General features: G+C 48.9%; 1 protein-coding gene and 1 long non-coding RNA gene across 7 annotated transcripts in view; both read right to left on the minus strand.

The window, feature by feature from the left end:
• The window catches only part of LOC309537038, a 29,338-nt gene that overhangs the window by 3,719 nt on the left and 5,123 nt on the right, over positions 1-20,496 (minus strand). The gene's annotated exons all lie outside the window — the stretch shown is intronic.
• On the minus strand, positions 1,790-18,619 carry LOC309536784 (uncharacterized protein; the record flags this gene model as incomplete). 6 transcript variants are annotated; one of them, XM_082231093.1, is made up of 7 exons in its annotated part: positions 18,518-18,616; positions 17,358-17,404; positions 8,655-9,101; positions 8,116-8,197; positions 7,784-7,866; positions 4,294-4,420; positions 1,790-3,361 (listed from the first exon to the last, which is right to left on the minus strand). In XM_082231093.1, the coding sequence occupies exons 3-7, from the start codon at positions 9,066-9,068 to the stop codon at positions 2,058-2,060; spliced, it is 2,010 nt and encodes a 669-aa protein (XP_082087219.1). In that variant the 5' UTR covers positions 9,069-9,101; positions 17,358-17,404; positions 18,518-18,616. The 6 variants fall into 6 exon arrangements, with proteins under 6 accessions (XP_082087219.1, XP_082087220.1, XP_082087218.1 ...); XM_082231094.1 differs by lacking the exons at positions 4,294-4,420; positions 7,784-7,866; positions 8,116-8,197; positions 8,655-9,101 and adding exons at positions 15,021-15,147; positions 16,282-16,364; positions 16,626-16,707 and having other exon boundaries at positions 16,900-17,404; positions 18,518-18,619; XM_082231092.1 differs by lacking the exons at positions 17,358-17,404; positions 18,518-18,616 and adding an exon at positions 9,836-10,020 and having other exon boundaries at positions 8,655-9,125.

Consider the following 20,496-nt stretch of genomic DNA (forward strand, 5'->3'; position numbering starts at 1 on the left):
GGACAAAATGGTTGGACAGTGTTCTCGAAGCTACCAGCATGAGTTTGACCAAACTGTGGGAGGCAGTGGAAGACTGGAGGGCCTGGCATGCTCTGGTCCAGGGGGTCATGAAGAGTCGGGCACGACTAAACAACAACAACAACAAAATGTTGCACTGTTCTCTTTACAACCAGGACCTCAGTGGGGCTCTTGACATTCTGATCCCCTATTTTAGTTCTCTTTTCCCAAAGCATGTGAAAGACCTCAGAGGAGAGACGCGAAGTCTCATATTGATTCTAGCTCAACTGAATCTTTCACAAAACATCATCTGCCCTTCTGGGGTCAGATAAGGATGGAAGCTGTAGGCAATATACACATCACAGCTTTACACAGAGCAGGAGGGTGGCATGAGGGTTACAAAATGCAGGCATACAAAAATCACGCCTAATACATTCTATCTAAAATGTTAAATGCAATTAATACTTGGACACTTCGAACAAAATCAAAATCTATAATATTTAATCTTCAATCAGCTATCACAATTTTTACACCAAGTCCTTCCTATGGAAGCTCAGCATGGACAGCAACCTCATCAGTGTCGCCCAATCACTCTTATCCCTCTCCCCAGGCATGATGTGAAGAAGCTATTAAAGGAATGAATAAATCCTAATTTGCATCAGCCACCAGCCATAGCAATAAAATAACAATACGATATACAAAGAATAAAAATAAAAAGTCAGTTATATAAAATACATTTCAGGGTTTTGAGTCAATAGTCAAACGGTGGATCTTATTCTAATTGCCCCAGCTAAAAACCTTGCAACCTTTGCTGTCACCTGCTCATCTTGATCTGCCAAGAGAAAGGACGCTGTGAAGAAGGCATTAAACACCTTGGCCAAGAACTTGCAAGTCATAGCTCTGGGTACGTAGTAGGAATTCCTATTGGGCACAAGATGTGGCAAAGAACCTGGCTGCAAACTTCACCCTCATATTATTTAAAGTCTCCTAAAATTAAATCTGTATACAGCCACTGTGTGTATCTGAAGAAGTGTGCATGCACACGAAAGCTCATACCAAGAACTAACTTAGTTGGTCTTTAAGGTGCTACTGGAAGGAATTTTTTTATTTTGACTATGGCAGACCAACACGGCTACCTATCTGTAACTGGAGCCACTACTACAGTTTGCCTCCAATGTGAATTCTTTGATGGGAAGCAAGACAGGCCCTGTGACTGAAGCTCTTTCCACATTCAAGGGAAGTAATAGTGCCACTGTATTCTGCTCTGGTCAGACCTCACCTGGAGTACTGTGTCCAGTTCTGGGCACCACAATTCAAGAAGGACACTGACAAACTGGAACGTGTCCAGAGGAGGGCGACCAAAATGGTCAAAGGCCTGGAAACGATGCCTTATGAGGAACGGCTAAGGGAGCTGGGCATGTTTAGCCTGGAGAAGAGGACGTTAAGGGGCGATATGATAGCCATGTTCAAATATATAAAAGGATGTCACATAGAGGAGAGAGAAAGGTTGTATCCTGCTGCTCCAGAGAAGCGGACACGTAGCAATGGATCCAAACTACAAGAAAGAAGATTCCACCTAAACATTAGGAAGAACTTCCTGACAGTAAGAGCTGTTCGACAGTGGCATTTGCTGCCAAGGAGTGTGGTGGAGTCTCCTACTTTGGAGGTCTTTAAGCAGAGGCTTGACAACCATATGTCAGGAGTGCTCTGATGGTGTTTCCTGCTTGGCAGGGGGTTGGACTCGATGGCCCTTGTGGTCTCTTCCAACTCTATGATTCTATGATTCTATTCCAAGCACTGAAATCATTTCCCCCAGCTGTGAATTTTTGATGGATCTTGAGTTTGGCCTTCTCAGTGAATCTCTTTCCATATTCCAAGCACTGATACGGTTTCTCCCCTGTATGAATTATCCAATGGGAAGTGAGATGGGCCCTCTGAGTGAAGTTCTTTCCACATTCGAAGAACTGATAGGGCTTTTCTCCTGAATGAATTATTTGATGGAAAGCGGGAGATGTACTCTGATTGAAGCTCTTTCCACTGATATGGTTTCTCCCCTTGTATTAATTGTTTGATGGACGGTGAGCTGGATTTTGGTTCTGAAGTTCTTTCCACATTCCAAGCACTGATATGGTTTCTCCCCTGTATGAATTATATGATGGAAAGTGAGACATGCACTCGGATTGAAGCTCTGTCCACTGATAAGGTATCTCCCCTCTATGAATTTGCAGATGGGAAGTGAAAATGTCCTTTCTTCTGAAGTTCTTGCCACACACTTGGCACTCAAAGGATTCCTCCCCTCTGTGAATTCTTTGATGGACGGTGACCTGGCTTTTGGTTCTGAAGCTCTTTCCACATTCTGAGCACTGATAGGGTTTCTCCCCACTATGAATTCTGTGATGGGGATTGAGTTGGCTGCTGCGACTGAAGCTCTTTCCACATTCCAAACACTGATATGGTTTCTCCCCTGTATGAATTTGCAGATGGAAAGTGAAACTGTCCTTCCGACTGAAGCTCTTGTCACACTCTTGGCATTGATAGGGTTTCTCTCCTGTATGAATTCTTTGATGGCCCATGAGGTGATGTCGTTGAGCAAAGCTCTTTCCACATTCTAAGCATTGATATGGTTTTTCCCCTGTATGAATTCTCTGATGGACAGTAAACTTGCTTTTGCTAATGAAGCTCTTTCCACATTCCAAGCACAGATGGGGTTTCTCCCCTGTATGAATTCTCTGATGGTCAGTGAGCTGGGGTCTTTCAATGAATCTCTTTCCACATTCCAAGCATTGATATGGTTTCTCCCCCGAATGAATTCTCTGATGGTCATTCAGCTGGCGTCTTTCAATGAAGCTCTTTCCACATTCCAAGCACTGATAGGGTTTCTCCCCTGTATGAATTCTCTGATGGACAGTGAGATGGGTCCTCTGAGTAAATTTCTTTCCACATTCCAAGCACTGGTAGGGTTTCTCCCCTGTATGAATTCTTTGATGGACAGTGAGCTGGCCTTTTTGACTGAAGCTCTTTCCACATTCCAAGCAATGATATGGTGTCTCCCCTGTATGAATTCTCTGATGTCTAGTGAAAAGGTCCTTTCGACTGAAGCTCTTTCCACATTCCAAGCACCGATATGGTTTTTCCCCTGTATGATTTCTTTGATGGAAAGTGAAACTGTCCTTTCGACTGAAGCTCTTTCCACATTCTAAGCACTGATAGGTATTTTTCCAGATGGGATTAATTTGATGGAAAGTGGAATGGGAGCTCTGACTGAAGCTCTCTCCGCAGTCTAAATATGGATATGGCTCCTCCACTGTGCGGATTTCGTTGTGGTCTCCCTCACTCTTCATTTCCAATTCATCACCACCTGCAACTGAGAGACAAACAGATTAGAGCCTCAGGAATAAATGCAGCCCCAACTAATGGAGTAATGCCAATTAATGCTTGTGACAGAGAAAGAACTGAAGGGAATTATATAATAATAGTAATAGTAACATTATTATTTACACCCCACCCATCTGGCTGGCTTTCCCCAGTCACTCTGGGCAGCTTAGAGCATATACAAAAGCATAGTAAAACATCAAGAATAAAAAACTTCCTGATACTGGGCTGCCTTCAGTCTTCTAATATTTGTGTCCTTGACATCTGAATGGGGGGTGGGTGGGTCCACAGCTTCCATCATGGTGTTCTGTTGCACCAGAAGTGGTTTAGTCCTGCTTGCCACATGACCCGGAAAGCTGTCTGTGGACAAACGCCAGTTCCCTCGGCCTGAAAGTGAGATGAGCGCCACACCCCATAGTTGCCTTTGACTGGACTTAACAGTCCAGGAGTCATTTTCCTTTACTTTTAGCTGGCATGACTGAGAAGATGGGAGGTCTTCCTACAGGTTCGCTGCCTGAGATTCAAAAAGCCTGGCTGCTTTCTGGGATGGATTTTATTAGATCACGGAAACTTTGCCAACTCCAATGCCAATCCTACCTTTGGTCAACCAAAGACAGAAAGAAGCAAGAACAGAAACAAAAACCCTGACAGAACCCACTTCTACTTCCCAAACCAATCTGAAGCCTACATTTAAGAAGACCTGGGCAGTTCAGAGGCCCTGTCCATGTTTCACAAAGGCAGAATAGAAGGAAGAATATTCACAGGGGAAACCATCATTAGCCATCCATCCAAGGTTTGCTGTGGGAGTGTTAACATCCCAGGTGCTGTGGGTGGCGCTGTTGAGCCCCATCGAAATATCAGAGGTTTGTCACATAGAGAGATTGAATTACAAAGCAGATAAGATGATCCAATAGGGAGCCTTACCGAGAGAGTCCAAGATCCCACAAATCTCCTCCATGACCTCCTGATGCAGAGCTCTCTGGTCAGGATCCAGCAACGCCCACTCCTCATCTGTGATATAGACAGCTACATCTTCAAAGCACACTGGACGCTAACAGAAAAAGAAAAAGGCTGTCCTCTTAGACCTAATAAAGGTGATCTGTTACACTTTACTCTGTTGTTTTCTGCCTCTTAATTGCTGTTCTGTTTTAATGGGTTTGTTTTTCTGCACATTTTGATTATGGGTGCATATTTTAATGTCTTAATATTTTCCATTCCTGGGTTAGGTGATTGAGAGAGCGGTTGCTGAACAGCTTGGCAGGTGTCTGGATGAAACATCGGCTCTGGGTCCATTCCAGTCCAGCTTCTGCACTGGTCATGGGACTGAGATGGCTCTGGTCGCCCTAACAGATGATCTCCGCAGGCAGCTGGATCGAGGCAGGTCGGGGCTGCTGATTCTTCTAGACCTGTCAGCAGCCTTCAACATGGTCAATCACAAACTCCTGGACCACTGCCTTGCTGACGTGGGGATCCAGGGCACAGTCCTTCAATGGCTGAACTCGTTTCTCTCTGGTCGGGGACAGAGGGTGGCGCTTGGGGGGGAACTGTCATCCCGCCACTCCTTGGTGTGTGGAGTGCCTCAGGGTGCAATACTCTCCCCGATGCTTTTTAACATCTTTATGTGTCCCCTCGCCCAGCTTGTCCGGAGTTTTGGGCTGGGCTGCCATCAGTATGCTGATGACACCCAACTCTATCTGTTGATGGATGGCCATCCTGACTCGGCCCCAGACACACTGACCAGATGTTTGGAAGCTGTGGCTGGATGGTTACGTGGGAGCCGGTTGAAGTTGAATCCTTCAAAGACAGAAGTCCTCTGGCTGGGACGGGACGATATGGGATTGAGGGGGCAACTCCCATCTCTTGCGGGGGTGGAATTAGTGCCAGCACCGTCCGTTAAGAGTTTGGGTGTAATCTTCGACACCTCCCTCTCTATGGAGGAGCAGATTACAGCTATAACAAAGGCGGCATTTTTCCATCTCCGCCAAGCTAAGCAGTTGGCCCCTTACCTCTCTCGCCCTGACCTAGCCACTGTGATCCATGCGACGGTCACCTCCAGACTGGATTATTGTAACTCACTCTACGTGGGGCTGCCCTTGAGACTGACCCAGAAACTCCAGCGGGTGCAGAATGCCACAGTGAGACTCCTTACGGTGTCCTCGCTGTGGGATCACATTCACCTGGTGCTATACCAGCTGCACTGGCTCCCGGTGGAGTACAGGATCAGGTTTAAGGTGCTGGTTTTAACCTTTAAAGCCCTATATGGCCTGGGACCCTCGTACCTACAGGACCGCCTCTCCTGGTATGTCCCACAGAGGAACTTACGGTCTTCAAGCAAAAACATCCTGAAGGTTCCAGGCCACAGAGAGGTTAGGCTGGCCTCAACTAGAGCCAGGGCTTTTTCGGCCGTGGCCCCGATCTGGTGGAACGCTCTGTCACAAGAGACTAGGGTCCTGCGGGATTTGACATCTTTCCACAGGGCCTGCAAGACAGAGCTGTTCCACCAGGCCTTTGGTCAGGGCGCAGCCTGACTCCCTCCTTTGGCAATCTTTACAGAACTTAAGCTTATGGTTGCCATCAATTTGTTTTTAATTAATTTTTATAATGAAATGTTTTTAGAATGTTGCACTATTTTATTGTTGTTAGCCGCCCTGAGCCTGGCTTTGGCTGGGGAGGGCGGGATATAAATAAAAATTATTATTATTAAATTTATTATTAATGGAATCCTTTTATTGTTTATTTTAATGATGAACATAAAGAACCTGGTCTTCTCCAGATCATGGTTTTCCTGTTTGCCACATGGAAGGATCCCTTCTCTCCTCTCCCTGTTTTTGGTTCTGGGGGGTGGGGGGAGAGAGAGACCTCCAGGTGCCCCCCAGCAAACTTCAAGGTCACAGGGGGGCATGTGAGGAGAGGGGGGAAAGCCCCATTGTGTGAATGAGGACGTGAAGCCTGGCCAGAAGTCTATGTCAGGGAACTGCCATCGGAACAGGGGCAGGAAACAGAGGGGCAGTTGTGTTACAGGGAGCCTCCGAAAATCTTGCGAAGCAGTTCCTCTTCAGGTGATGAGGAAAGCCCCACCTCCACTGGGGAAGAGGTGAAAGGACCAGAGGATGCTGCTGGGAGCCTCAGCACCGCTCCTGGTCAAGCATGCCCCTTCCGTCACCTGCGCAGAGGGGGAAGGAAAAGGCTGGGCGTAACGAGGCTTTTATGCTGGGGAAGGTCCAGGAAACAAGCACTCCCAGATTCTGCCAGCGATTGAGGCAGACATGAGCATTGGGGCTCTGCACTGTAAATAGTTTTGCACCTAAATAAAACCTGTAAAAGACAGGTCGGAGTCCTGCCTGGTTACTCGTGAGCAACCACCCGTGCCTTCTGACAGTCTGTTTTAGCCTTCAATCTAGAAATAAAACCTCAATAGTTAATAAATAAAATTAGTGACCTTCAGAAGGTGAGGTGGCACTTCCTTGTTCTCAGCACATAAACCTCACTGAATGGTGTTTCATCGTTTGCACCCCGAGCAACTCTGGCTGCCCCAACCCGCTGCCTTACCCACTGTAGGTGAAGTTCATTCTTTATTAGAAGAAGCCTAATGAGCCCAGGAACACTTCTTGTAGGTCTTGCCTCCATGAAGGTGTTTCAGGGGCTGAAGGTCCCTGCCTTCCCCCAACTGCCAAACTCCCCTCCTCTCCTGGGCTCTTCCCTTGCAATCTGAGACTGCTCCTCCTGCTTCTTGGCTCTCCGAGTTGCGGGAGACAAGCAGGGAGGAGAGCTTGTCACAGGAGGGTAGGGAGTCTCCCATGCCTGTACAACAACCAGAGCCCTCTCTGCCTCTCTCCTCCCATCCCCTGCTTCCGCTTCTGCCTCTGGGTCTGGGCTGCTCTCTGCCACAGACTCCCCCGGGTCACTAGGCCCTCTTCCCTCTCCAGCTTCTGACACCTTCTCCTCCCAGTCTCCTTCCTTTTCTCATCATTATCCCCAAACCCCTTCCCTGGCCCTCATTGTTCTGTATGGGACAATGACAATAAAGATTATTGTATTCATTGCTCTCTGGGTTGTGGAGTACCAGCAGGGAGGAGAGCTTGTCACAAGAGGACTAGGAGACCCTTAATCTTCTTCACCAGCTGGATTCCTCTCTGCCTCTTGGTCTCCCACATCTCACTCCCCTGCCTCCGCTTCTGCCTCTGTGTCTGGAGTGCTCTCTGCCACAGACTCCATCTGCTCACTAAGACTTGTTCCTTCTTCAGCTACCGACACCTTCTCCTCCCGGTCTCCTTTTCTCCCTCTAACCTCTCATCATCGTCCCCCCACCCCTCCCCTGGCCCTGAGCCTTCGTTCCTTGGTGGTTCCTCCCACCCTTCCTCTGTGTCCCCCAGTCCATGACATCCTCTCTCCCCACATGGCCCCTTCCTCCTACCTGCTCTGGGTCCACAGGGGCAGCTTCCCCTCCGCCACCAAGAAAAGATGGACAAGCAGGTCTTGCTGGCCTCGTTGCGTCTCCTGCGAGAGAAGAAGGTAAGTGGGAAGCCAAGAGCGCATGCTTCACTCCGAAGGAAAACTACAGGTGCGACTTCAAACAAGTAGGGGTTGCCACCTAAATGTGGACGTTTGTACCCATTTCACATACTAGAGTGCAAAAATACACACACCCCGGGCTCTTGGTCCCCTGTGACCTCCCCCCAAAGATGAGAAGAATTCACAGATTAGCTTCAGAATCCACAAAATGTGACGAAACTCCTTCCTCCTTACCCAGAGGCCTCTCTCTGGAGTCCAATGGAGTCTTCTCTGCCTCAGAGGAATCCGGACCCTTTTCTGCTAACAGATCCTTCCCCTGAAAGAGCAACAAGGATTCAAGAGAGAGTGGAGAGAAGGATTAGAAAAGGAGCAGCAGACGCAAACACTTTAGGGCTATCCAATATCATTCCTTGGATGCTTTCCAAAAAAGGATGGGCAAATTAGTAGAGAATTTTGGGATACTCTCCCTCATTTTTTGAGCCCCTTGGGCAGGGATCAGCAAACCCTTTCAGCAGGGAGCTGGTCCACTGTCCCTCCAAACTTGTGGGGGGCTAGACTATATTTTTTGGGGGGAAATGAACTAATTCCTATGCCCCACAAATAACCCAGAGATGCATTTTAAATAAAAGGACACATTCTACTCATATAAAAACACTCTGATTCCTGGACCATCCATGGGCTGGATTGGAAAGGTGATTGGGCCAGATCTGGCCCCCGGGCCTTAGTTTGCTAACACATGCCCTTGGGAGTATCCAGAGGAAAGTCTCTCTCACCTGCTGCTCTGCCTGCTTCCTCTCCTCTGCCTGACTCAGGAGGAAACCTTCGGCCAGGGCCACCGCCTGGGAACTGGTCTCCGCTCCGCATTCCCTCACCCAGATCTCCATCTCCAGAGGAAGGACAGCCAGGAACTGCTCCAAGATCACCAGGTCCAACATCTCAGCTTTCGTGTGCCTTTCTGGCTTCAGCCACTGATGGTCAAGATGGTAGAACTCGCTGCAAAGCTTTCGGGGTCCTTTGGCCTCCTGGGAGGAGAACTGCCTGAGCTGCTGGCTCTGCACCTCTGAGCAAGGGGTGTCCTCCTCACCCAGTTCCTTCTTCACAGTGTTTTCCCAGAATCCCCCACTGCTCTCATGGTGGGTTGCAAGGCCTCTTCCTGCTTCAGGGCCAGCTGAGTCTTGCTCATCCATCTCTGTTCCCAGGAGATCGGAAGGAGTCCCTAGCTCTTCTGCCAAGTTCTGCCTGTCCTACTGAGAGGTGCCAGAGAATCCTGTAAAGCAAATGCATTCTTTTACTCCCAGATTGATACACAGTCAGGAGAAGAGAAATGTTCCCTGGGCCAGCATGGATGAGTCTGAATCACAGCCCAGACTCGGAGTTCAAGCACTATATTCCCATATTCGTAAGGCAGACTTCTGTCTTTGTTCTGAGGGCAACTCTCTCCCCCTTCAGAAGCATGGCTGACTCCCACTTGGGGGCCTGGAGCCATCGCTAGCCCTCTGCTCCTCCCTGAATGGGCCTCATCCTCTTCTCAAGCCATCTCTTCCTCCTGTGGCAGGGAGTTCCATGGGTCTAACTGTGCACTGCGAGATGGAAGGACTTTGTTTAGCACAGAGGTCAAGTTTTTATTTCTGCCTCCAGATGTTTCCATCTGGCTGCCACCTGGGCTAAGGAACGTGGCTGATTCCTCAATCCCATCAGGGTTCCTTTGCAGGCCCTTTTCTTCCTGACTCAGTGACCCCTCCCCAAAGGAGCAAGAGAAGAGTTGCAGACCTCCTGTTACTTGCAGCCTCCCTGGCTTTGCAGAGAGAAGGGGGGCAGAACCTCTTAGCCCTGGCTTGGGGATCCCCTTGCAGGAGCTGAGCAGAGTCCCCACGGATCCGTCCCCTGCAGCCCTGGGACACCCCGCCCCCCTTCTCCCCAATGCACCCTAGGGCAAAAAAGAGAGGAAACTCACCAGATGACAGAAGGGGCTACCTAGACAGCTCTTGCAGAGGAAATAAAAGTCACCCCCTTGCAAGGAGGAACCTTGGGAGGTGGGAGGGGCTATTGCTCGTCCCCCCCCCTTATTTCCTGTCCTCTCTAGGAATGCAGCTCAGTTCCTTTTAACTCTTGCAAGGTGGAGCAAACCAAGCTCTCTCTCTCTCTCTCTCTCTCTCTCTCTCTCTCTGGAATCACATGCATTGCATACATCCAGGGGGGTCTTTTTGGGGGCACCCTCCCGGCTGGCTTCTCGAAAAGCGCAGCCCCAGCGAGCTGGAGGAGGCGGTAGCCGGGGGGGGGGTGCTGGGGCTCCGTCCTCGCCAGCAAGGGGACCTGGCTGGCAGCGGCTCCCCAGCCGACTCCGCCACCCCCAAGGCAGGGCTGGGGACTCCCTCTGCCCTGCAGCGCGCGCGCGCCTCTGAGCACACGCAGAGCCCGGCCAGGGGATGCCTCGCAGCAGCAGCCTCAGGCGCGCGCCCGCCCAGGTCGACGAGCAGGAGGCGCGCGTGCCCGGCAAGACGGTCCTGCGCTGGGGAGCCTGGATCGGGGCCGAGCTTCGCGCGCTCCCCCGCGGCACCCCATCCTCTGGGAAAGTACCCTAGAGGGTCTTCTTTGGGGGACCCCCTGGACCGGCTTCTGAGCTCTCCCTTCCCCTGGAAACAGAAGCAGGAGGAGCACGAAAGACCCAGAGTGGGGGGGGGGGGGCTCTGCAAGAAGACACCAGCCTGGCTTGACTTTGGTGTAAACTGCACCTTGAAAGGATTGGGACCCTCGAGCGAGAAATCAGGCAATGCGACCTTTACTCGGAGGTCGAGGGAGGCTCCCCCCCCCGCCCCCATTTCATTCAGCCTTGCTCTCTTATTTTTTCCTTCCTAATGAAGCCTTTTGCTTCTTTCCAAAACAAAGTAACTCTTCTTGTGACGCCTAGAACCTCTAGATAAATTTGTGTATAACCTTTTGTATCCCTGTGTAGAAACTTTATTTCTCTGGTATCCTGTAGATGTCACTATGTAACCTTGCTTCTCCCAATTTACAATCAGCGACGGAAATGAGAATGGGAACTTTGTACCTGGGATGCAACATTTTATTGAAGAAATGCAGCAAGGTGCTATTCCCTTTCTAAACCCCTTCCTGCCCTTAGCTCTTCCTTTCTCTCCTTTCTTCTGTCTTTGAAGGCGCTAGGAGGGACAGATCCGCTTCCTCCCGCAAAGAAAGAGCTCGAACTTGGATTAGAGAAGTTCCCATGCCATCTCCAGCCCTATTGTTATTCTAAGAAATTGATGGTCATGTCACTAAAGATAATTTTCCACGGGGTCTCTGTGGGTTGGGGAAATGAATTCACTTGCAACCCTTCCACCTTCTTGCACCCCACGCCATTGCAACTCCCCTAATCTTGCAAAATGAGGGATCCATGGCATTTAGGACCCCCCACAATCCAAGGGGTGTAAGAAACCCAGACTTGCCTTGCATTGGGGTTCCTCTTCCTGCTCCTCTTGCAGCTTGTATACCTGGTTGCAACAGAATAAACGACCATTGTATAAGTGCCTTCGCTTCGCTTCTGACCATTGAGGAGCCTGCTAAGGTCTCCCGAACCACCAACATATTTTTACAGCAATTTCAACCCTTCACATCAATTGTTGCTTTGAATATGCTTCTCTCTGTGTGTCTGTATGTACACACTTGTGCAAGGAGTAGAGTGTTTGCTTAACTGCTCAACTTCGTAAATGAAGAAGGGGAGCTTGCCCTGAAGCAAGCAAACTTGTCCTGCTCTTGCTCCCAACACCCTTTGGCGCACGATGGACCAAGAACTCTGCTTCCTCGTGGAGACAATTCTTTCCTCTTGGCCCATTGTGAATGATCAAAGGAGGACAGCAGAAAGGGAATCCTTGACTTAGGCTTCTCACAGAGGAAAGAAAAATAAAAAGTCTGTGAATTGCTCGTGGGATCAGAATTTGTTTCCATATCACCTGTCCATTACCTAGGCAAGGGAACACCTGAAACAAGCTCAGAACCAAGAGAATGAGAGCAATCTCAACATCTTGCAGGGACCCAGTTTATTCAAATAGAACAGCCTTCCTAACCAGTTGTTCAGCAGAACGGATAGTTCGAAAAGGCTGCCAGGAGGCACATTAGAAGAAAGTTTATATACACAGCACACAAAGATTCATAAAATGCCACAACACTCTTCCACTTGCATCAAGAAAGGTCTCAGATCATGGGATGCGTGGCTTAATGTGGATATTACCTTGAGGTGTCCCAGAGTGCCCAGGTCATTTGGGTCTCAAATGTCTCACTTTGACACCATGGCAACCAGGACTTCCATGGGACTGTTGACATTTCTATCCCCTATCTTATTTCCCTGCTACCAAAACATGTCAAAGGCCTTTGAGGAGAGATGCCAGATCTCACATGGATGCTAGCTCAACACAGACCTCTTTCCCAAAACATCATCTGCCCTTCTAGGGTCTGATAAGGATGGAAGCAGTAGGAAACATACACATCACAGCTTTACAAAATGCAGGGATACAAAAATCAAGCCTAATGCATTCTATCAAAAAGGCTAAATGCAATTCATACTAGGACACTTCGTACAAAATCAAAATTAATATCTTATATTCAATGAACTATCACATTTTTTACACCAAGTCCTTCCTAGGAAAGTTCAGCAAGGACAGCAACCTCATCATTGTCACCCAATCACTGTTATCCCCCTCCCCAGGCATGGTGTGAAGAAGCTATTGAAGGAATGAATAAATCTTAATTTGGGTTAGCCACCGGCCATAGCAATAAAACAACAATATGATATACAAAAAATAAAAATAAAAAGTCAGTTATATAAAATACTTCTAAGGGTATTGAGTAAATAGTCAAATGGTGGATCTTATTCTAATTGCCCCAGCTAAAAACCTTGCAACCTTTGCTGTCATCTGCCCATCTTGATCTGCCAAGAGAAAGGACACTGTGAAGAAGGTATTAAACACCTTGGCCAAGGACTTGCAAGTCACAGCTCTGGGTACGTAGTAGGAATTCCTATTGGGCACCAGATGTGGCAAAGAACCTGGCTGCAATCCTCTCCTCACATGAACTAAAGGTAAAGGTAAAGGTACCCCTGCCCGAACGGGCCAGTCTTGACAGACTCTGGGGTTTGTGCGCCCATCTCACATCTATTGGCCGGGGGCCAGCGCTGTCCGAAGACACTTCCGGGTCACGTGGCCAGCGTGACAACGCTGCTCTGGTGAGCCAGAGCCGCACACGGAACGCCGTTTACCTTCCCGCTGGTAAGCGGTACCTATTTATCTACTTGCCCCCGGGGGTGCTTTCGAACTGCTAGGTGGGCAGGCGCTGGGACCGAGCAGCGGGAGCGCACCCCGCCGCGGGGATTCGAACCGCCGACCTCTCGATCGGCAAGCCCTAGGCGCTGAGGCTTTAGCCCATGAACTAAAGTCTCCTAAATTTAAATCTGTATACAGCCACTACTATAGATTGCCCCCAATGTGAGTTCATTGATGGGAAGCGAGACGGGCTCTGTGACTGAAGCTCCTTCCACATTCCAAGCACTGAAATCGTTTCCCCCCACTGTGAATTCTCTGATGGATTGTGAGTTTGGCCTTTGCAATGAATCTCTTTCCACATTCCAAGCAATGATAGGGTTTGTCTCCTGCATGAATTCTTTGATGGACAGTGAGCTGGCTTCTGTCAATGAAGCTCTTTCCACATTCTGAGCACTGATAGGGTTTATCCCCTGATGAATTCTGTGATGGGTTGTGAGTTGGGTGCGCCGGGTGAATTTCTTTCCACATTCCAAGCATTGATATGGCTTCTCCCCCGAATGAATTCTCTGATGGTCAGTGAGCGTGCGTCTATCAGTGAAGCTCTTTCCACATTCCACGCACTGATAGGGTTTCTCCCCTGTATGAATTCTGTGATGGACAGTGAGCTGGCGTCTGTCAATGAAGCCCTTTCCACATTCTGAGCACTGATAACGTCTCTCCCCTGTATGAATTCTGTGATGGGTTGTGAGATTAGCTCTCTGAGTGAATTTCTTTCCACATTCCAAGCACTGGTAGGGTTTCTCCCCTGTATGAATTCTGTAATGGACCGTGAGCTGGCGTCTGTCAATGAATCTCTTTCCACATTCCAAGCACTGATAGGGTTTCTCCCCTGTATGAATTCTGTGATGGACAGTGAGCTGGCGTCTGTCAATTAATCTCTTTCCACATTCTAAGCACTGATAGCGTTTCTCACCTGTATGAATTCTCTGATGGGTTGTGAGATGGGCACTCTGAGTGAATCTTTTTCCACATTCTGAGCACTGATATGGCTTCTCCCCTGTGTGAATTCTGTGATGGACACTGAGAAGGCCTCTGTGAATGAAGCTTTTTCCACATTCCAAGCACTGATGGCGTTTATTCTCAAGGGGATTTCTTTGATTTGAAGTGGAATGGGAGTTCTGACTGAAGATCTCTCCGCACTCTGAATATGGATATGACATCCCCACTGTTCGACTTTTGTCGTGGTTTCCCTCATTCTCCTTCTCCAATTCTTCATCACCTGCAACTAAGTGACAAACAGATTAGAGCCTCAGGAAGCAATGGAGCCCCAAATTATGGAGAAGTGCTAATTAATGCTTGTGACAGGGAAAGAACTGAAGGGAGTTAGATGTGAGGTCTTCCTCCAGGGTTCACTGCCTGAGATTAAAAAAGCCTGCTTATTTTTTGGGACGGATTTTGTTTGGCCCAATCATGGGATCTGTGCCATCTCCAGTGTCACTCCTCTCTTTAGTCAGCCAAGGGCAAAACATCTGACAGAAGCCACTTCAACTTCCTGAATCACTTTGAAGCCTATATTTAAGAAGGTCTCGGCAGTTTAGAGGACTCTGGAAAAAATATGGGGGGAGGCAAGATGATGATGATGATGGGTTTATTATTTATATGCCAGCCATCTGGCTGAGTTTCATGCTTTGAAAAGGCAGAACTGGAGGAAGAAAATACACAGGGAAAACAATCAATAGCCATCTATCCAAGGTTTGCTGTGGGACTGTTAACATCCCAGGTGCTGTGGGTGGCGCTGTTGAGCCCCATCAAAATATCAGAGGTTTGTCACATAGAGAGATGTCTTGAATTACAAAACAGATAGGATGATCCAAGAGGAAGCCTTACCGAGAGAGTCCAAGATCCCACGATTCTCCTCCATGACTTCCTTATGGAGAGCTCTCTGGTCAGGATCCAGCAACAGCCACTCCTCATCAGTGAAATGGACAGCTACATCTTCGAAGCACACTGGACCCTAAAAGAAAAAGGTTGTCCTCTTAGACAATATCAAGGTCAAGAGTTACACTTTCATCTGTTGTCTTCTGCCTCTTAATTGATATTACGTTTTAATGGGATTCCTTCTCTGCACATTTCATTATGGAAACATTCCCGTTTGCCACATGGAAGGATCCAATTTCTTCTGTCCCTCTGTGCTGTTCTTGCCGGGTGGGGAGGACCCTCCTGAAGCCCTATAGACAACTTCAAAGTGTGCAGGGGGGAAACGACAGGGGGATGAGAGGGGGAAACCCCCATTGTGCGACTGATGGGGTCCCCCCCTCTCCAGGGCTCTCCCAGGCAATCTGAGGCGGCTCCTCCAGCTTCAATGCTGTCCAGGGTTGTAAAGACTGCGGAAAGAATAATTGGGTGCACTCTTCCCACCTTGGATCAAATCTACGCTTCCAGGTGTCACAAGAAAGATGTAGAGATAGCGCCGGATAGTGCGCACCCCGGAAATGATCTCTTTCAGCTTCTGCCTTCTGGAAGAAGGTACAGGGTTATAAAGACTAGGAGTAGCTGCCTGAGAAACAGTTTCTATCCAAATGCAATTTTGGTTTTAAACGCAATGTAAGGTAGTCTCTGTGGGAGTCTATTGTATTTAATTATGGGGTATCAGAGTTTTTAGGGGGTTAATCAGGCTGGGATAGCAGGCTTGTTGGTTTCTGAATGACTGGTGTAGATTTTTTCAATTTAATTGTTCTGCATGGGACAATGACAATAAAGATTATTGTATTCATTGCTCTCTGGGTTGTGGAGCACCAGCAGGGAGGAGAGCTTGTCACAAGAGGACTAGGAGACCCTTAATCTTCTTCACCAGCTGGATTCCTCTCTGCCTCTTGATCTCCCACATCTCACTCCCCTGCCTCCACTTCTGCCTCTGTGTCTGGATTGCTCTCTGCCACAAGACTCCATCTGCTCACTAAGACTTGTTCCTTCTTCAGCTGCCGACACCTTTTCCTCCCAGTCTCCTTTTCTCCCTCTAACCTCTCATCATCGTCCCCCCACCCCTCCCCTGGCCCTGAGCCTTCGTTCCTTGGCGGTTCCTCCCACCATTCCTCTGTGTCCCCCAGTCCATGACATCCTCTCTCCCCACATGGCTCCTTCCTCCTACCTGCTCTGGGTCCACAGGGGCAGCTTCCCCTCCGCCACCAAGAAAAGATGGACAAGCAGCTCTTGCTGGCCTCGTTCCGTCTCCTGCGAGAGAAGAAGGTAAGTGAGAAGCCAAGAGCGCATGCTTCACTCCGAAGGAAAACTACAGCTGCGCCTTCAAACAAGTAGGAGTTGCCACGTAAATGTGAACGTTTGCACCCATCTGACATACTAGTTGTGCAAAAATACACACACCCCGGGCTCTTGGTCCCCTGTGACCTCCCCCCAAAGATGAGAAGAATTCACAGATTAGCTTCAGAATCCGCAACTTGTGACCAAACAAAGAAAGAACTCCTTCCTCCTTACCCAGAGGCCTGTCTCTGGAGTCCAAGGGAGTATTCTCTGCCTCAGAGGAATCCGGACCCATTTCTGCTAACAGATCCTTCCCCTGAAAGAGCAACAAGGATTCAAAAAAAGTAGATTAGAAATAGAATGGCTTAGGACACAAAAACTTTAGGGATGTCTGATATCATTCATTGGATGCTTTCCAAAAAAGGATGGGCCATTAGGAGATGATTTGGGAATACTCTCCCTCCTCTTTGGAGCCCCTTGGGAGTATCCAGAAGAAAGTCTCTCTCACCTGATGCTCTGCCTGCTTCCTCTCCTCTGCCTGACTCAGGAGGAAACCTTCGGCCAGGGCCACCGCCTGGGAACTGGTCTCTGCTCCGCATTCCCTCACCCAGTTCTCCATCTCCAGAGGAAGGACAGCCAGGAACTGCTCCAAGATCACCAAGTCCAGCATCTCAGCTTTCGTGTGCCTTTCTGGCTTCAGCCATTGATGGCAAAGGTGGTAGAGTTGGCTGCAAACCTCTCGGGGTCCTTTGGTCTCCTGGTAGCAGAACTGCCTGAGCTGCTGGCTCTGCACCTCTGAGCAAGGGGTGTCCTCCTCACCCAGTTCCTTCTTCACAGAGTTTTCCCAGAATCCCCCACTGCTCCCATGGTGGCTTGCAAGGCCTCTTCCTGCTTCATGGCCAGCTGAGCCTTGCTCATCCATCTCTGTTCTCTGGACACCTCCAGGAGATTGGAAGGAGTCCCTACGTCTTCTGCCAAGTTCTGCCTGTCCTACTGAGAGGTTTTGGCAAATCCTAAAAAGCAAATACATTTTTCTGATATAAAATTGATACACAGTAAGGAGGAGAAAAGGGTTCTCTGGGCAAGCATGGAGAAGTATTTGCAAGAATCACAGCCCAGACTCAGAGTTTCTTTTTTAAAAGAGAAAGAATGAAGTCAGAATTGACAAGTGAGTCATTTGTACCAAGTATAGTTTGGACTCAAGGCAAGAGTGGGGGGCCCTCCCCCCCCCAAATGCCAGGGCACATTTCTTTCCAGCGCCTCTCTCCTTTTCCAGAACGTGGAATCTCCCCTGTTCTCAAGAAAGACTACTGGGGTGGGGTCCCTTTTTCCTTTGTTCTGAGGACCAGATCCTGACCTGACCAAAGGACAGCTCTCGAAAGCAAGAAAAGCAGGAGTGCCCTTCATTCTGTGATTGTACGTGGCTTGAAGTTCTTTTCAGTATTGTGTTTTAATGTTGTAATCTGCCTTGGGAATGGAGGGTGAAAATGGGATGGGGATGATGATGATGGTGAAGGTGTTACATAGCTCAACCCCCCCCCCCAGCCCCACTTGCTTGGAGCTTCTTTGGCATCCACCTGGTCCCTCAGGTGGCCCCCGGGGACTGGCAGTGCCCACTTGAAGCTCCAGCCTTTGGCACAGAGAGGATGTGGCCATGGGGCTTCCTGCTCTGGATCCCATGGGGTGGTTGCAAGTCCTCTGGGTGGAACTGCCGTGGAAGACGGCTCCGAAACTGGCCCCTAATGGCTGGGCTCCCTCTTTTGATTGGTACTGTATTTATCCCACCTTTTTCTCCAATCCATGGGTCTGCCCCTCCTCATTGAATATCGATTTATGTCATTTAAATTCTACTGGATATTGATCCAGAGCAGAACTCTCACACATAGTTAGCAGAGTAAAAATTCAAACACGTTGCAGGATTCCCAAAAAATAGATCAGAGGCAATTATATATTTCATCCAGCCAAGGCAAACGAGCATAATGGTCACAAATGCAACACATCCAGGATTGGCACTGTCCAGTTGCAGCAGACTTAATTTTAACTCCCCCCCCGCCCCCTCCCCGGCAGCCCTGGGACTTGCCCCCTTCTCCCCCCTGCGCCCTATGGGGAAGAGAGAGGAGACTTACAAGATCCCAAAGGTGCCACCGACGCAGCTCCTGCAAAGGAGACGAAAACCTCCCCCTGGAAGAGAGAAAAGGGGGGGGCGGGAGGGGGCCTCGTCCTCCCCCCTTATTTCCTGTCCTCTCTAGGAATCCAGCTCAGTTCCTTTTAACCCTTGGCGAGCCGGGCTCCTCCCCCCTCCCTCTGCAAAGCAGGGAGGTCGTATGTGGGTGACCCTCTGGGCTGGCTTCTCAGCTGTTCCCTCCCTTGAAAAGGGAAGCAGGAGCAAGAGGGTTAAAGAAAATAATCGGGTTTAAGGGGCCTCACACCGCCCCCCCTACCTCCAGTCAGCAAAAGGAGGAGACTCCAGCCAAGCTGAAGAAGGAAAATAGCGGCCAGCAGACCTGATCTTTGTTTGTTGCAAGGAAGGTTGAAAGGTGCAAAGAGGAAGAACCCCCAGCAAGGGTGAAAGGGATTTTCCCACAATGCATCCCTCCCACCATCACCAAATCTTCATTATCTCTTGGATCCCGTTGGAAGCTTGAAGCATGGGTACCCCTAACAAAAATTTAAACATTTGGCTATGTAATTTGGAACTGATGTGATTTGGAACTAATGTGATTTGATTGACCTGTTAATAAAAATTATTTTTTAAAAAAAAACAAAACGTCATGTCCTCCTCACAAAAGAGGAGTGGTTGTCATGCAGAAAGGAGAAAGTGTCGCCCCCCCCGCCCCTCATCCCAGCTCCCCCCGCCTTGGAAGGAGCTGCTTCCCCAAAGAGCAAGAACGGGATTCACACTTCCCCCCAGTCGCGAGGCTTTCCTGCGCTTCTCCTCTGGAAGGATCCGGATTACTGTCTGGGGTATGGGCTGCCTCCTGGGGCGAAGCTGGGGGGCAAAGGACCTTCTGCTAGGGAGGGAGGGAGGGGAGCCCTGGATCGCCCTCCTCTGTTTCTGTCTTGCAAGAAACAAGGAAACAGGAGGAAACATTGTATCCGCTGTTGCTACATTTTGCAGCGCGCTTCTTCTCCGCTTTCTGCTCTCGGTTTCCTGCGCTCTCCTGGCGGATCGCGCGCTCCAGACACGGGGCTGCTGCTTCCTGACTTCGGATTGGCTGCCTCTCACCTTGGACGATGCCCATTGGTCAGCGATGGTTCTTTGAGAAATCCTGATGTTTCATTGAGGGGTTTCGGGACTCCGTTGAAGGGTTTACAAGCCTCTTCGCTGCAGATCACTAGGAGGGGAGTTTATAGGTGGAGGGGCCCACTCTGGCTCGTCGTCCTGCGTGGGTGAATGGGATTTGGGGTGTTTGGATGGCCTCTTAGTCCCCGGCTCTACCAACAGCTCGAGGGGTGAAAGGCCCGGAGGGGTCGCCTGAGGTCACCCCGCCCCAACAAGGCTGCTTTGTTGTCCCTGCAAGGCCGTCCTCCGGGCGGTCCTCCTCCTCCTTTATTTCAACCCCTCACCTGTGAGGCCCCTCCCAACCCCCCACCCTCAGGACTAGAAAATGGAAGAGTGTTAAACAAAATTGAGTGAAGCCAAGGATGATGACGGGGATTGAAAATTATGCAATTCACAATTTCTCCTCTAAAGGAGATAAGACAGTATTGTTCAATTCCATGGTGATTTTTAAAAATGCATAATATTAACACTGAAAAACTTTTGCAATAACTGAACTTTGTAAACCTTTTGTGGAATAAGCATTAATTTTTAGGAAAATGAAGTTCTAATGTTATTCTTAAAAAAACACCTTGAGTTTACAAATTATATTGCCTGGGAAGTGTAAATAATATGACCATGATTACCTGACAGTGTGGTACTTTTAGAATCTACTTTATGTTGTCATTAAAAAGTCAGTTTTAAAATGCATATTAAGAAGTAAACTACAACCATCAAATACAGTAAGGCTAAAATGTTTTCCCCCTAGCCTTCCTCATAGCAAAATCATCCAAAACTTCATCAAAATTTGTTTGTCTAAGTTTGTCACTTTCAATGTACAGAAAC

Source organism: Podarcis vaucheri, assembly GCF_965113315.1.
Source record: "Podarcis vaucheri genome assembly, chromosome: 7".
NCBI lineage: Eukaryota > Metazoa > Chordata > Lepidosauria > Squamata > Lacertidae > Podarcis > Podarcis vaucheri.